This window comes from Neopsephotus bourkii, unplaced genomic scaffold (assembly GCF_033783945.1).
Source record: "Neopsephotus bourkii isolate Nb327-2 ecotype Australia unplaced genomic scaffold, CSIRO-AGI_Nbou_v1 NB_1825, whole genome shotgun sequence".
NCBI classification, from domain to species: Eukaryota; Metazoa; Chordata; class Aves; order Psittaciformes; family Psittacidae; genus Neopsephotus; species Neopsephotus bourkii.
This window is the reverse complement of record NW_026902298.1, coordinates 12,861,528-12,877,344: the sequence shown is the minus strand read 5'-3', so window position 1 is coordinate 12,877,344 and position 15,817 is coordinate 12,861,528. Positions and strand designations below refer to the sequence as shown.

The 15,817-nt window shown below is 40.9% G+C and overlaps 1 protein-coding gene across 1 annotated transcript in view; it reads left to right on the top strand.

Annotated features, from left to right (window-relative positions):
• The window catches only part of LOC133207050 (cytosolic phospholipase A2 epsilon-like), a 33,755-nt gene extending 17,938 nt beyond the window's left edge, over positions 1-15,817 (top strand). Inside the window, exons 9-21 of the mRNA XM_061343583.1 lie at positions 73-239; positions 351-437; positions 1,621-1,658; positions 3,618-3,765; positions 4,636-4,772; positions 5,379-5,601; positions 7,064-7,178; positions 8,591-8,728; positions 10,066-10,173; positions 11,347-11,538; positions 12,314-12,480; positions 13,478-13,664; positions 14,799-15,817. Coding sequence (XP_061199567.1) covers positions 73-239; positions 351-437; positions 1,621-1,658; positions 3,618-3,765; positions 4,636-4,772; positions 5,379-5,601; positions 7,064-7,178; positions 8,591-8,728; positions 10,066-10,173; positions 11,347-11,538; positions 12,314-12,480; positions 13,478-13,664; positions 14,799-15,007 — 1,916 coding nt within the window. The 3' untranslated portion in view covers positions 15,008-15,817. The remainder of the gene's footprint in view (positions 1-72; positions 240-350; positions 438-1,620; positions 1,659-3,617; positions 3,766-4,635; positions 4,773-5,378; positions 5,602-7,063; positions 7,179-8,590; positions 8,729-10,065; positions 10,174-11,346; positions 11,539-12,313; positions 12,481-13,477; positions 13,665-14,798) is intronic.

The following is a 15,817-nucleotide window of genomic DNA, read 5'->3' as shown; positions in this document are numbered from 1 at the left end:
GCTCTGCTAAATGCACCCCACTTTTAATCAAGCCAACACACATTTCTCACTAATTTTTTTCTGCTTGTTTAGAGAAAGAGCTTTCTCTCACTGTGAAGGGCTCCTTTGAGGGAACACAGGATATCACACTGGGTCCTGATGGAGCAGCCAGCCCGTCGGGTCCCACCAAATTCCACTATATCAAGTATGCAGAGCCAACACTGGATGTCATGTTGCCAAAGAAGAGACGCTACCACCCTGTATGTTGGCCTTAATAATGAACTGACCATGAGTACCAGTCTAGAATGTGGGAGGAGGGGGAGAGGGTAAAGCCATTACTGTTTTTGTCCTAAAGCATGTTGTTTTCCCAGTGGAGCTGTAAGTACACTACAGAGACAGGCTCCCCAGCCGTGATGCTGAATTCATTGCCCATGGGAAGGCAAACAACCATTGCAGAGGTGAGCATCACTTCCAGCTGTTAGGAATAAAAGGTCACTCAAGTAGTAAGCATTCCCCATAATATTGTCCCAGATAGATGATAAGAGAGTCAGAAATGTTAGATTTTTTTTCCTCAGACCTTTAACAGATAGGAGCTTTGTTTATCCAACTGTTTTATCCCAGAAGCAGGTTGTCCTTCCATTAGTCTTGTCCTGGGTTCAGCCAGGATAAGACTAATGTGCCAGTAGTGAATACAGAGACCAACTAGCATGTCAGAACATATGATGATTCCTTCACTTCATCTCTCCCTGTTTACACAAAGACTCACTGATCTTTTCTTAGGGTCCAAATGGAAAGTTGCTCCTTGGACACAAGATAGTAAAAAGTCAGTAAAATTTCCCGTAGCAAACCATGTGCCTAAAAGGACAATGTTTTAAAGTATATTGAAAATACTAGACATAGCATATGGATTTTGGAGAATGTAATAAGAATATTGCTTGAAATAGATGCATGTGCTTTACAATTTTGAATGAAATTAATAGAAAAGAAAGATCCTTACTATATAAAAAAATGTTTCTGATACAGGCATCCAGATTATTAGGGCCAATCTTGTCCAAATATTAGTTACGAGTAGGAGAACGTTGGATTTCAGGGTCATTAAAACATCCTCTCAGACCAGAGAGTGTTTTGTCGGTTAATATGAAGGTTGCAATAATAATATTAAGACAGGATGAAGTCTTGGCAGAAGCAAATGCAGACTTGCAGTCTCTTCACTGTGAGACTGTGGCCAGGATGTCAAAGATCTGCTCTGTATTAGAACATGAAGAACGGGAAATGTATAAAAAATGTTATTTCAGGATGCTGAAGAACGCTTGTGAATAACACAGGAAATGGGACTTACTACATGAGTCTCAGGAACCTCTTTTACCAAGATTGTTAATGGCTTCTACAGCCTGGAAGCATTTTGGGATCTGTTAGTAGGGATGTTCCGCTGAGGATAAGTGAATGCTTTTGGAAATACGTGTCATGATCTCAGACCTTTAAGTTTGGGGTTGTCAGACTTTGCTGGGATCTAAATCAAGCTCTGACCCCAAGACAGAAAGGGAAGAAAGGTATTTTAAAATTAAAACTAAAAAAACCCAACAAAACAAAACAAAACCCTAAAATATTTAAAAAATTGCAGTACATATTCTTGTTTTCCAGGAGAAAAGATTTGACTTGAATGTGACAGCACAAAGCTGGTAAGAGATTTTTTATCCCTAAAGACTTGGGTTACAGATTTTGATACCGTTTTAGCCACATGGAAATGACATGAGTAGACTGTATTGGAAAACTAGAACCTGCTTTTAATAAAACATCAAATGCATGCATAATATATTACAGATTTCACTTTAATCAACAAATGTTGGCAAACATACATTTACTTTAGCATTATCGCTTCCCTTCTGACCACAGAATATTGTTTTTAGAAAATGTCAGTCTCTGAAATTCACAAGAAGACTGAAGCTAACTAAAAAAGAGGAGACAGGAGTAAACATTAAACTTGATCAGAAATTGTGAACATGAATTTTTTCTTAACTGTCAGTATTCAGTAGTGATAAACCTTGTATTGTGCTAAGTCCAGTTATACTGTACATTGAGTAGTAACCAAGGTAGACAATGTGGCTAGTGATTCCATATCTGTAGACATGCTGATTGATACACATCAGTGAATATCACATTGCCTGTAGCTATACGCAACACACCGAACTGGGCAAGCTTGCTTATTTGTTTGTTTGTTTGTTTATTTCAATGTCCAAATAAAAGGGGGAAATAGCTTCATTTTAAATTCAAAGTTTTCTATCATTCATTTCAGAAAGCAAGTGATCTATGACAACGGGAAAACCAATGTTTTTCCAGGACAGGAAAAATGCTTCTTGCTTATTTATTTTACTTTCAGAGACCTTTAAAAGCAGTTTGTTTGTGCCTTTATTTACAGTGGAAACTGGCCTTTCCTGCTCCACCTAACTTTATTCTCCTTGCATGTCTTCATATACAAATATCTTGTAATCATTTGGCTGATTTTATCCAAATCTTATGGTGGAGAAATCTCATAAAAATGTTTACTGGTTTCAATGAAATTATGACCTCAGTAGTAGACAGAAGTTCTGTCGCTGAAAGAAAGGCAACCCGCTGCCATTTACAATGCCTGTCCAGGTCTAGCTAGCCAACCAGGAAGTCCATGGGTAGCTCTGGCCTGAAGACATCAATGGCAGACATCTTGCCCATTGATGTCACATAGGCACAGGGAAGGAAGAGGAGAGAGATTAGTGAATGGAAGAGTATAAATGCTACGGGAATAAGGTACAACAGTGAAGTTTTAAGGAATGATGTTAAACTATGAAATTTATGTAAATGAACTATTTTTCTGATGATTATTATCATAGAAATCATAGAAAGCATAGAATAGAAATCATAGAATAGTTAGGGTTGGAAAGGACCTTAATAAATTATGCTTTACAATTTTTGAGTCGAGGGTGATGTGCAATGCAATTGCTAGTGTGGACCCATGAGACAACCTGTGCAAGTGCAGACAGACCAGAGCAGTGGAGGTGAAATCCTGCCCCACTAACCTCAGTGACCCATTTCCATCCATCCATCCAGGGGCTGGATGCCACCCAGGTCATCCCTCCAGTGTGCAGGATTACGGGGCCACCCGTGCCTGGCTGGCGGGAGGATGGGTTTCCTCCGCAGGGACGCTCACCACTAGAGGGGGATGTGTTCCCACTGGAGCTGCTCAAAACGAGACCACGTTGGAAATGCCAACATTTGAAAACTGGGTTTTGGTTTAGATTTAGAATGTGAAAATACCCCCTGAAATGGGAATCAACGCAATCAGTTCTGACCATTTGCACAGATTTTCTATATTTGCAATTCTTTTGCTTTTAGAATTTTCATTTCAATTTTTTTTTTTTTTCCATTTGTAAATACTACACATTGTTTCTTCATCCATGAATAGTAGCAGGGTATAACACCATTAGCTAAGCTTTCTAACTGAAATAACTTTTCTTACTCTTAAAAATAGCGACAATATTTTCTCTTGCTCCTATCACCTTGTATCAGCCTGTTTGAAGGGAAGGGTGCTGTACATTACCTTTGATCAAAGTTGTAAAATTGATATGGGTGTGTTAATATGTAAAACGTGCCTGTTTTTATCTTAGTAATTGTTCATGCCACCGAGACCTGGACATGCGCTTTGGGTTTGACTTATGTTCAGAGGAGATGACTTTCCTGAGAAAAAGGAAGAGATATGTAGCAAGTGCTCTGAAAAATGTCTTTCACCTACAACAGGATCTGGAGGATTGTGAAGTAAGTGTGAAGTGGAAGGGTGTAGATCTTGAATTTCTAGTGCCTTCATGTATTCTTATAGATGAGCCATCAGCAAAATGGACCACGTGTCTTGTGCGAGTACAAGCTTGTCCATTTGTGTTAAGTACATTTGCTTCTGCTGACAAGATTTGTTATTGCAAGAAAAGCTAGCTGCAGAAATTGCATTCTTCATGGCTGTCAAATTGGAATTTGTCAGATTTGAGGTGCGTTCATCCCTGCCATCATATTCTATAGCTGGCTTAGTTCAGAAATACCTTGTATTAAATACATTGCGTGATAAAGATTTCTTGTTCAAATTTCATCATTTTGTGAGAGTTTAGGATAAACATCTGAGTGCTTCTTAGGGTATCTTCCCTTTCTTGCAGTTTCAAAATTCCTTCAAATCAATATCATTTATTTTAAAGTAACTTCATTATACTGAAAAATAACAGCATTGATGAAGGTGGCTTAACACTGGCTGTGGACTGAGGGTGTTTCGTCATGGAGTTGATGTGGATTTTCATACAGTAGTAGTAGATGTGTGAAATAAGGAAAAAGTGGCAAAGGAGTGGGAAATGTAGAGAAAATGTATTGTTGCCTCCACAGAAGGGTTTCTTCTCATTCATCCATACCCCTATTTTTCATAGAGATAGGCAAGAACCTAGGTTTGGGTTAATCGCCAAAATCATGTTTATCCAAAGGGAAGCAGCAGTAGCAGTCACTGCTTGGTTTTGGAGCCTTTCTTTCTGAAAAGGGACCAATGCTCTGAGTCAGGACCTGGACTGGGTGTGGTGGTCAGTCCCCGTTGCAGTCCAGGATGCAATTTTGAACACTGTTGGTGTGAATGTCCCATCCTCCTCTGCCCAACAGGTCCCCGTTGTGGCTATCATCACGACAGGTGGAGGACTGAAATCAATGACAGGACTATATGGCAGCCTCATGGGACTCAAGAAATTAAATCTGCTTGACTGCATAACATACATCAGCGGGCTGTCTGGCACCACATGGTAAGCCAGCTTGTGCAGGGGGTTTGACCAGGTCTTTTGAGGGTGACACTGCTGCAGAGAGGAGCTTCTGAAAACAGACAAGATCAGATTTTCTTCAAACATTGTAGAAACAAGCCACTGAATATTAGCTTGATCTGATGCACCAACCTTTTATTATCAATTCTTAACAAGTAAGAAAGGTTGGTAAAATAGAGGCTAGTATTAAAATAAAGCATACCATGAGATTAACACTAAATGACACAAAGCCAAGAGGCAGCGGTTGGTCTGAACTGACTTATGGTTCTTAGAAAATAAACAAAGAAAATTAATAATAATTTTCTGCCTAGTTCGTGATTCAGAAATGTACCTATGTTCACACCTGGCAATTTTATCCCTTACGCTACTGCTAAAAAATAAAATATAAACATAAAAAAATATCCTTCAGGGCCATGTGTAAAACAGTCATAGAAACTCTGGAGTGCTCATTCTGCTGGATAGAGCAGCAAAACCAGGGGATGTAAGAGCAGAAATGAATCCTTAAATGTAAACCTCTGTCCCAAAAAGCACAAAAGATCAAGTCATTTTTTACTTGTTTTGACTTTTCCTGTATGTATTATCTTTCTTCAGGACCATGGCCAACTTATACAGAGATGCCTACTGGTCACAGAAGGACCTAGACTCACATATTGGTGAAGCCCAGAAACAAGCGACCAAATGCAAGATGGGCTGTTTCTCTATGGATCGTATGAAATACTACAACAAGCAGCTTTGTCAGCGCAAAGAAGAGGGATACAGGACATCATTCATAGATCTCTGGGGGCTCATGATTGAGTACTTGCTGAATGATGGGGTATGATGTACTTTTCATTTCTTAGAGAACCATGGATTTTTCTCTTTGTTAGTGGAGAGGAAACCAGCCTGTCCTTTCAGAGAACATACCTCAAAACAGAGTAGAGTTGTTCATGACAACAAACTTGCACATTTTTTTATTATTGTTAATAGTCTGCCTAGGGAGAAATGCATCCTGTATGCTAACAAAACTGATTGTGGATGCAGCCGTTTGAACTGTGGCTGGTATTTAACTAGCAGTGGAGGCAATCTTGGGCCATTTGCCTAAGATGCAGATTACACATGCAAAAAGAGTTCATGATGAACTGTAGAGTAAACTCAACAGTGTGAAAACTAAAGCAAGCATAAAACAACTAGAATGCTTGGTGATTTTCACCTACTGGCAGGTAACTTGATCTGCAGGTACACTGGAAGCAAGAGTGTATTTTACTTCTGCTGACAAGGACTGCTCAGACAGTAGCTGGTTTAAGTGACTTATTTTATATGCAATTACAAGTTTGCTTTTCTGTTATTTGAAGTGGTTTCTTCCCTTACAGTACAGCAGTCCTCTCCCTCTTCTCTCCAGATGGACCACAGTTCAAGCATGTGTGCTTTGGCAGTTGGGAAGTGGGAAGGGACAAGCTGTTGAGGATTGAAGTGTCCTTCAGTGGGGGCAGAAAAGCTGCAGTTGTTCAGCCATTCATTTGGATGTAGTTAATTATTTTTATATAATTACTTATATAGTATAATATATATATATAAACAGAAAATAAATGCATACAGAGAATCCTATATATTAAACAAAGGTAGAAGCTGAATAGCTGCCTCTCTTAATCTCAGCTAGATGAGGTCTCCCTCCTAATCTAGCCAAATATCTTTCCCTTTGAGCAGTGCTGACTACTGCTGTATAACCATTAGCCTCTCCCTGAACTGTCAGAACAAGCTGCTTTTAAATGTATCAGCAGTTCATGAGACTTCATGTTTTTTTACAAACCTCTTCAATGAGAATATGCTTTTCCAGAAAAGGTGGGTGGGATGCAAATAATTTGCTGGCCAATTCCAGTTCCTTTGCAAGTCAGGACTGCGATAGCTGTTGTGTACTATCAAAGGAAACTCATTGCTGACATACTCGAGGGCTTCCTTCAGGCCCTGGAGAGCAAGGACTGCTCACTACATCCCTCATTCTATTGAGCATCTTGCCCCTTCTCCTGCTTTCCAGAGCAGTACATTGTAGTACATATAGTCATGTACACAGAAGTAGTTTTCCCTCCCCTTGTCTCTTTGTGAACCCTTACCCAGTCGGGACAGACCCTGGGAAACTGGTCTGTCACAGACTGATGGGTGCCTGCAGTGCTTTGTGCAATGGAGCTGCTATGGTATGCCCTGTGTGCTGGGGGCAGAGACCCACTTGGCTCCCCCAGCACCATCGAATTCACCATGTAGTCTCCATCTCTTCTCACATAACTGCTTTTTGTCAAAACCAGAAAGACCCTCACAAACTTTCAGAACAGCAAGAAGCACTGTGTGATGGCCAGAACCCACTGCCCATCTATGTGTCAGTCAATGTCAGGGACAGCTACAGCACCAACGATTTCAAAGGTAAGACTGATGTTTCAGATCCTGTGGGGTTAAAACTGGAAAATGGATTCCTGTGATTCACTCTTCTCTGCTTGGTATCACTTGGAGAAAACAGTCCTGGTGTGTTAGTAGATTTTTGAGAAATAACCACCATTTCTATGCCTTACAATTTTAACACAAGAGCTTTTTGAGGTCAGCATTTCACTGTCTAGACATACACAGTGGAAATCCTGCCAGAAAGGCCATTTTTGAAATATTATCTGATGCATCTAAAATAAAAAGTATTGGAATTGCCTGAGAATTAAATACCACTTTTGTCAATGCCCAGTTATATTTCCAATATGAAGAAAGACTTCATAGTTATGGTAAAGTTTGGGAAAGCATCCAGCCTTCCAACTGAGTCCTTTTCTCGTTGTTCTGGTTATTTCTTTTTTTGCATGAGGAGAAGCAACTGGAGGAGGAGAAGAGGCAAAGAAGAAATACAGATCAGATTTTTCCTGATTGAGGAGAAAAGATAAACCACTTCTGAACAAAAAGGAAATTATGGCCCATGACCTTTCTGTCCCAGTCTTTGCTCACACTGCAGTTATATCATAGAATCATAGAATGGTTGGGGTGGGAAAGGGCCTTAAGATTAGACAACTGGACTTCACTTGAGGAGGGTATCCAAGGAAGACAAGACCAAGTTCTGTCTTCCATAGTACTACACATTAAGAGTATAATTGGCCTCTTTATAACAAAGTGATTTTTGAATAGCTGAGCTTCTGTCTGCACATAACCAAATTATTCAAGGGAAGTTAAATTAACTGTACTAATAACAGTGGCATAACCTTGTGCACGCTGGTGAACCTTGGAGTGGTGCATACACGAAGAGTGTGTAAGAACTGGAGCCTTTCTGTGCTCCTGGCACAGAGCATGAGCAGCATAACTTACCATGAGCAGCATAACTGTTCGTGCCCCCCCATTGTCACAGTGCCTCAGCTCAGCTGCCTGGCCCTGCAAAGCAAAGCTTGGCAAATCATAGAATGGTTAGGGTTGGAAAGGACTTTAAGATCATCAAGTTCCAACCCCCCTGCCATGGGCAGGGACACCTCGCACTAAACCGTATCACTCAAGGCCTCGTCCAACCTGGCCTTGAACACTGCCAGGGATGGGGCATTCACAACCTCTCTGGGCAACCCATTCCAGTGCCTCACCACCCTAACAGGAAAGAATTTCCTCCTTATATCCAATCTAAACTTCCCCTGTTTAAGTTTTAACCCATTATCCCTTGTCCTGTCACTACAGTCCCTAATGAAGAGTCCATCCGCAGAATGCCTATAGGCCCCAGTGCAGCAGAGCGAACAGAAATCAGACCAATGTATGCCTTAGCTGCCCCTCTTTCCACACGCACCTGAGAGCCTTCTAAGTGTTCTGTTGTGGCTGTATTGCAGAGTGGGTGGAATTCACTCCCTACGAGGTGGGACTTCCTAAGTATGGCGCATTCATCCGCACAGAGCATTTCGGAAGCGAGTTCTTCATGGGACGCTTGTTGAAAAAGCTCCCCGAGTCCCGGATCTGCTACCTGCAAGGTGATGTATTGCATTGTCCTGGTAAGGAGGTGCTTTGGAGGGGTGTAATAATGTTAACTAGAGGGTGGATATTTCTGGTCTAAGGTACTGAACGCTGCAATGATAGCACCTGCCAGCAAATGGCGGTGTGCTGCAGTTTGTCCAAAAGAATACAGTGAAAAATCCTACATCTTTTATTTTTTTTTTTTTCAGTTTCTTGTGACTGTCCTGGTATATACATTTTTTTTTTTTTTTAACGTTAGAGATGGAATATTCCTTTGATTCCTCTCTGAATGCATTCCAACAAATTTTGAGAAATCAGGAAACCTGCAGCTATGCTTTCACTGTGAGGTTTAGCTTCAACTCCACACACAGAACCCCATCCACTAAAGATGTAGGCTGCCCAGGACAAAAAAGGAGACCAGAAGCGAAGGGTCTCTGAACCTCTCGGGTCAGTCCCTGACTTGTACTCATGGGTTGTGTATGAAAGTAATAATATCCCTTTACCAAGGAGTCAATCACTGGGAAGTGAACACAGAGCAGTGTGAATTTGGTTTCAGTCATCTCATCTTACACTTGTGCTGCTTAGAAGCTCCTTGGTTTCAGCTGTGCTGAATAGTCCATCATTCCAAGGAGTATCTTTAAGATACTACCTCTTAGGCTGGCCTTTCTTACCTGGCCCATTAGTGGGAAATTCATTTTTTATATACTTTGTATGCTCTACTGACTTCTGTGCCCTTGAAAATTAAGTCTAATTGTGTTAGACTAATCAGAACACATATTTATATTTACAATGGTACATGAAATGGTGGCATTGTGTTTTATCAACAAAGGCACCAGTTTTCCTTGTGAGGAGGCAGAGAGGGGCAATCCTGAATGTAGAAAAGAGTGCACAGTGGAGCAGGAGCCCACTGCATCTGTGAGCAGCACACGCTGTGGCATGAGATCTGTTCAAGAGCCAGATCATTCTGCTGTGGAAGAGTTCCGGGTGCGTGAAAGCTGACCAGAGATGTGCAGAAAAAGAAGCTGCAGTAAGGAAGGCAGGGGTAGAGAGGATATTTTTGTGATGTCTGCATTATCTGAGCTCTTCTTTTGCTTCTTGAGGGAGTGTTTTTTTCTCATTTACTTCTCTCCCATTCTCTCTCTACTGTGCAGCAGAGCCATGCAGTAGATTAGGTGCAGAGCTTACAGCAGCATGGCCTGAACCAATGCCATAGAAAGTTAAGAGGAATTTAACACCTCAAAAGTTTAGAAATGTTTCAATTAGACTCATTTAAAAATTAATCCAGGTGAGAATAGAAGGGAGAAAAACAGCTTCTTGTTAGAACGTGTCCTTGTGTTCACTAATCCTTTTACAGGTATGTGGAGCAGTATATTTTCTGTGAACCTATTACAAATATGGGGATTGTCCCACAGTTCAGAGGACTTCTGGAAGAGATGGACACAAGACAGAATAGAAGAAGTCGGTGAGATATTATTAAGCCTTTCATTTGTGGTCACTTATTCTTCTGATGCCTTTTGGTATCACCCTATTAACTATGATGAAGTCAGCATCATTGGATCCTCCTAAGAGATAGTGATTTCCCCTCCCACCAGAAAGACTAAGAGGAAGAGGATAATCAGGGAAATGCTGGTCTAATTACTGGACTTATTAAAACCCTACTGATTAAAAAGCTCTGTCCTTAAGAGAATGCTTTAGTGGGGTCACACATTTCTCAGGAAGTGTTTTGGCATTGCACAGTCTCACTCAGCCATACAGAACCTAGAAGCAGTGGTAGAGAATAAAGCTATTTTTACTGCCTGTGCAGAGAAGAAACCAGAATATCAATCACTTAATATTTCCTGGGTTTTTATTTTATTACTGAATACATGAATTAGTTATTTGGATTCATCTTGGTGAAAAGATAAATGAGGCCCAGAGGGTATTTTCTGAAGCAATATAGAAACCATGGGTTTATTGCTAAATCATTTAATGTGATAGTAACTGCAATTACAGACATCCTGAAAATAAAGACATACATCTGCGTAATCACAGAAACCACCAACTCTTTCCTGCTGCATTGTCAGCCAGCCACTTGTTCTGGCAAAGCAGGTTGTGATTTCAAGAAACCACACCTTGGGCCATTTCTACTTTTCACCCACATATGCTGCCATGTAGCCACCTTGTAGTCTTTAAATATGAATGTATGCCCCAGGTTTTCCTGGGATGCTGACATTCTACTGATTAAGCATACACTCATGTAGCCATTGGTGATTATCAGATGGAAGCTGTCACTTTTGAAATAAATCCTGTTGTTGCCCGTCTGACTAAGTGGGAGCATGTGTTTCATCCCCATTTTCTCCATGCTTGCCTCTGTTTCCTGATATCTTCTTGTGAGGATGTGTAACTTTCTGACAGGACACGCTCTGAATCCCTTAATTTCCTTAGAGGTGTCCCTTTAAAGACTGCTTCTGATGAACTGTTTTGAGGCCAAAACTTAAGACCATCAGCATACCTCTGTCCAGCAGCCACACATCTTCATAGCAGTTTTTGTGTATTAATCATCCCAGAACAACCTCTGAGATCTCCTATGCACCAAGACATTCAGAAATGCACATCAGTTAACAACTGGTTCACCATTTTTTCTCCCCTCCTCTAGATGAAGACCCAGTGTTGCCTACAAGACCACACGAGCTGAGGACTCGCATGTACACTCCTCCTGGCCCCCTGTCCAGCGCCCTTCGGGGAGCATTGACCGACCGCTTCTCCGTGGCCCAGCACCACAACTTCCTGAAGGGCTACCAGCTGCATAACAACTACATGGAGAATGAACACTTCTGTCGATGGAAAGGTAATGGGGACTTATATTTAACAGGCATCATTTTCAGGTGATTTAGGGGAGGGGAATTTAGGAAGGAACCCTGTCAGGCTTTGCAGGGAAATAAAAGTGTCTGAAAGAACATTACTTTTCTGAATGGAGAGATGAGATTAAGACTTCATTCTTACGTATTTCAGACTTAAATGAAGACTTATGATATAAGGATGTGTTTATGTGTTTTAGCTGAGATCTCTGTGGTCCAGACTGAGAGGGTAGGCTTGCAGGTGACGGAGCCAAATTTAAAGCAGCAAATAGTAAAGTGAACATGGAAGAAAGCTTTATTTGGAAAGACTATGCCTCTACCTTCATTTGCAACTGGGATATCCCAGAAAATATAACCTATGAGAGAAAGCTGGAAAGGGATGGGGCTTTGTAGTCCAAAAAAGGGGGGGGGAGGCAAACACAAAAAGGGATGGGGATATTGTGTTCTACAAATCAGTAATGGATAAAAGGTGAAACAATGATTGAAATGAAGAAGGGCAGGTTTAAGTTATGTATTAGTAGTTTACTGGCCCTAATGAATATGACAAGTTACTGGAATTTCTTGCCTGGAAACTCAACATAGAGGATTTTTCAGAACAGGAATTTAGGTGGCATTTTGCAGTCCCTCCCATGTCTATTTCACAATGCAATAGTATGGCAATTAAACTGAACAGGCCACTGGGACAGTCAGTTCCACCTTTCATTTCTTTTTCCAGTCAAAATACCTCCAGATCATTTCTTATTCCAAGAAATATTTTCCTTTTAGACACTGTGTTAGACTCACGTCCTAACCAGCTGATGGAAAACTCTGATCTCCTGGGCATGATAGATGCTGGATTTTTCATCAATACCAGCAGTCCACCACTTTTAAGGCCACAGAGGGAAGTGGATGTCATCATATATTTAAGTTATACTACTGGATCACATACATCGGTGAGGAGGATGTTGTTATTACCCTTTCTTGTTTCTCCTTGTGAATGTCTAGGCTGTAGTGCCTAGAACTGCTAGTTATTTTGACTGTTCAGTTTTTAACTGCTGCATTCCCCTACATTTTTCACTGTAGTGATTAACACTGTTCCTATTTCTTCCTGCCATCCCTGCAGTCTCTCTTGCTGGTTTATGAACATGTTGAATGTTCATTATTCAAGAGGATATCAGAGTGGTCATTTCCAGATTGATGGGAAAAGCCTTTTCTGGTTTATGCTGAATTAAACAGGTTTCCAGACCATGCATAGGAGTATGAATAAGGATGAGGAAGTAATTAATCCTGACTTTTCATTTCAGCCTCATACATTTTCTAGATTAGTCTTATGAAGGAAACCAGATGCAATTTTAAGTGCTTTAGTAGATATTGTTTCCTATTTGATAGCATCCACTATGAAATAATGGAGAGTGAATACACAGTACATAGTAGGGAACGATATTGTATTAAACATTCCAGGGAGCAGGTACAGTATAGCCCAGCATTTCAGACTTTCTCAATAAAATATTAATCTCAATTAACATTGTTAATGCCTACACAGGCAGAGACATGATTGCACATTCAAGCTTACCTTTTTTATCTCCTGGCTTCCAAGCATATAATAAGGTCCCTTAAACATTTTCTTACTGTATTGTCTTTTCTAATCAATTCTATACCATATATTTAAGCATGGGTTCATTCCTTTACTAAAAGTATATGATAAACTTCTGCAAATTGTTCCCATTTTTTAAAATGGCAGTGTCTTGGATGAATTCTGTAACTGAAATCACGTTTACAGCTTGTGATTAGCATTTTGGTTGCTATCTGTGGTAATTATGTGTAGAGTAACCCTTGATAAGAAGGTACCCTATGGATCTGAGTCACTAAGCCTTAATATCAGATAACAAGTTGGGGGCTTTAACACAACCAAATTGAATTCCAGTGCTGACCATTTTTGTTATCCTCCAGTCTCTAGATAAGGCATACAAATACTACTCAGAGCAGAAAATCCCATTCCCCAAAATTTCTTTGACTGATGAAGATAAGAAAAATCTGAAAGAGTGCTACATCTTCCAAGATTCAGATTTGCCAGGATGTCCGATTGTGATTTTTCTTCCCCTTGTGAATGATACTTTCCGAGAGTACAAAGCACCTGGTAAGCTACAAGCAGTGGCAAAATACTAAACAAAAGACACCTCTTCCTGCTTTCCTGACTCAGAGCCTTTTTCTCTGCTGCTGGCTGTCTTTGACACCTGGGTTCATGGGGGGGCACTTTAAGTAAACTTCTTTTCCCTGTCCCTGCCAAAGCTACTGTGTTCACTAATGTCAGTCTTGTGGCCCTACAAGGACAGACACAGCCCTTGTCTTCTGGATGGTGTTTACTTTCACCTCTTTCCCGTTTGTAGCATAAAGTGTTACTAGCTAGTGTTACTAGCTAATTGTAAAAGTTTCATGGGAAAAAGTATAGCTATCTCAGACTATTTTCCCCTGCATAGATTGTCTGTTGTTCAGGGAATTTCATTCTACACTTGAGGAAGCATAGAGTCACGTATGAATGGTGGGGGGGCAAGAACCTGGCTTTTAGGCTGAAGTCCTGTGTTGTCAAGATCAGTGTGTCTCCTTTATGTACAGTGTTGGTGCATGGGTCATTTTGCTCACTGTGTTGTGTTCAGGGCTTGTCATTCTTTTTCTGCCAGGCCACCTGCTTTGTATTCCTCTCCTTTATTATCAGTTACTAGTATGTATTTGCTTTTCTCCTTGGCAGCAGGGAGATAAAGGCTAAAATTCTGCTTTTAAGGAATTTGGTAGAAAAAGGAAATAGAAATGTTGGATGGATCCGGTGGCAGCACCCTGGGACTGCATTCAGGATTGCAGGAACTTTAAGTTTCTGTATGTTTCTTACTTCTTTCTCATAAATTCTATTCTGTTACTAGCAACTCACCTCCCTCAGCCAGAGAGGTCACAGCTGCTCAGGAAAAAGCCTGCAGTGCACTGGCTATTGGAGTACCCTTTCAGGTTGATATCCTTTACTGATCCATGGGTTTAATGAGGCAGATGTTTGAGTAAGCTGTAGATGACCATTGCAATGCCATCCCTCACTTCCTTCTTCCCTCATCATGTCAGACTCACAATGTTCTCTTGACCAGGGGTGGGGATACGTGACCTGTATTATTTGTGCATTTAAACCCTATAAACTTCCTTCCAGAGAAAAGTGCCCCTCTTTGGGCTGCTGTGGGCAGTCTGTCACTGACTGAGATAAACACCAACAGCAAATTCTCTTTCCCTGCAGGTGTCAAGCGCTGTTGCTCAGAGATGGAGGAAGGACAACTTGATTTGAACAGTCGTTTTTCCCCTTACTGCATGTTCTCGGTCAGGTACACAGATGAGAATTACCGAAGGCTGCTGAACCTCAGTGAATACAACATCCTGAACAACTCACAGATGATTATGCAGGCCTTGCAGATAGCGATGGAAAGGAGAAGACGAAATATGTGTTAATCACCCCTCCAACTGCCCCTATCTTCTCAGAGGAGTTTTTCATGCTCTAGGACAGAAGAGACATACAGTTTTGAACATTGGCTGTTCCACACTACAGAAAGAAACTACCCTAGGTGGCTCCGTGGTTTGTTGGAGTTTTTCTTCCATTCCCAAGAAGTGGCCTCTATAGGCAAAGACATTGCCTGGGACATTCTTACATATGCTTTGTTTGCTAAATTAAGGTTGTCTGTAGAACACTCTTTAACCCAAAATCCTTGTTAGATTTTTTAAATAGTGTTACTTTAAGACTAACTTATTATATTGTATGATATATAGGAAAATAATTTTTTAGCACCATAGTGCCACAGTGGTACAACCCAACCAACACACCTAGAAGCCGTAAGTAGAGAGTATAAACTTCTGCTCCCTACAATTCTTCTTTGTGGAACACAAGGTGCATCCAACCCTGGAAAATGAAGAAAACCTGAGAGACGACTAGAAGATGGCATTGGATCCCCAGGTCAACTCTGTTTCGCAAGTGTCCTAAAGAGCAGCTGCAGAGGTTGGAAGTGTAAGAGGGACAGTGTGTGCACATAGCCAGCCCCATGAATCATGTCCACCTCCTGGCCTCTCTTAGGCTATACATAGATGGGAAGGAGCTACTTAGGAGGAAGTGGTGTAAGTTTTTTTAAAGCGAAAGGTGTAATTTGGGCACATCAAAATTTCCTGTGAATTTATATCACAGGTTTGATTGTTTTGTGTTGAGCCAGTATATAAAAAAGTCAACAGTTTATTTTGAAGCTTTCAAAATAAAACACCCTGGATTTTTCT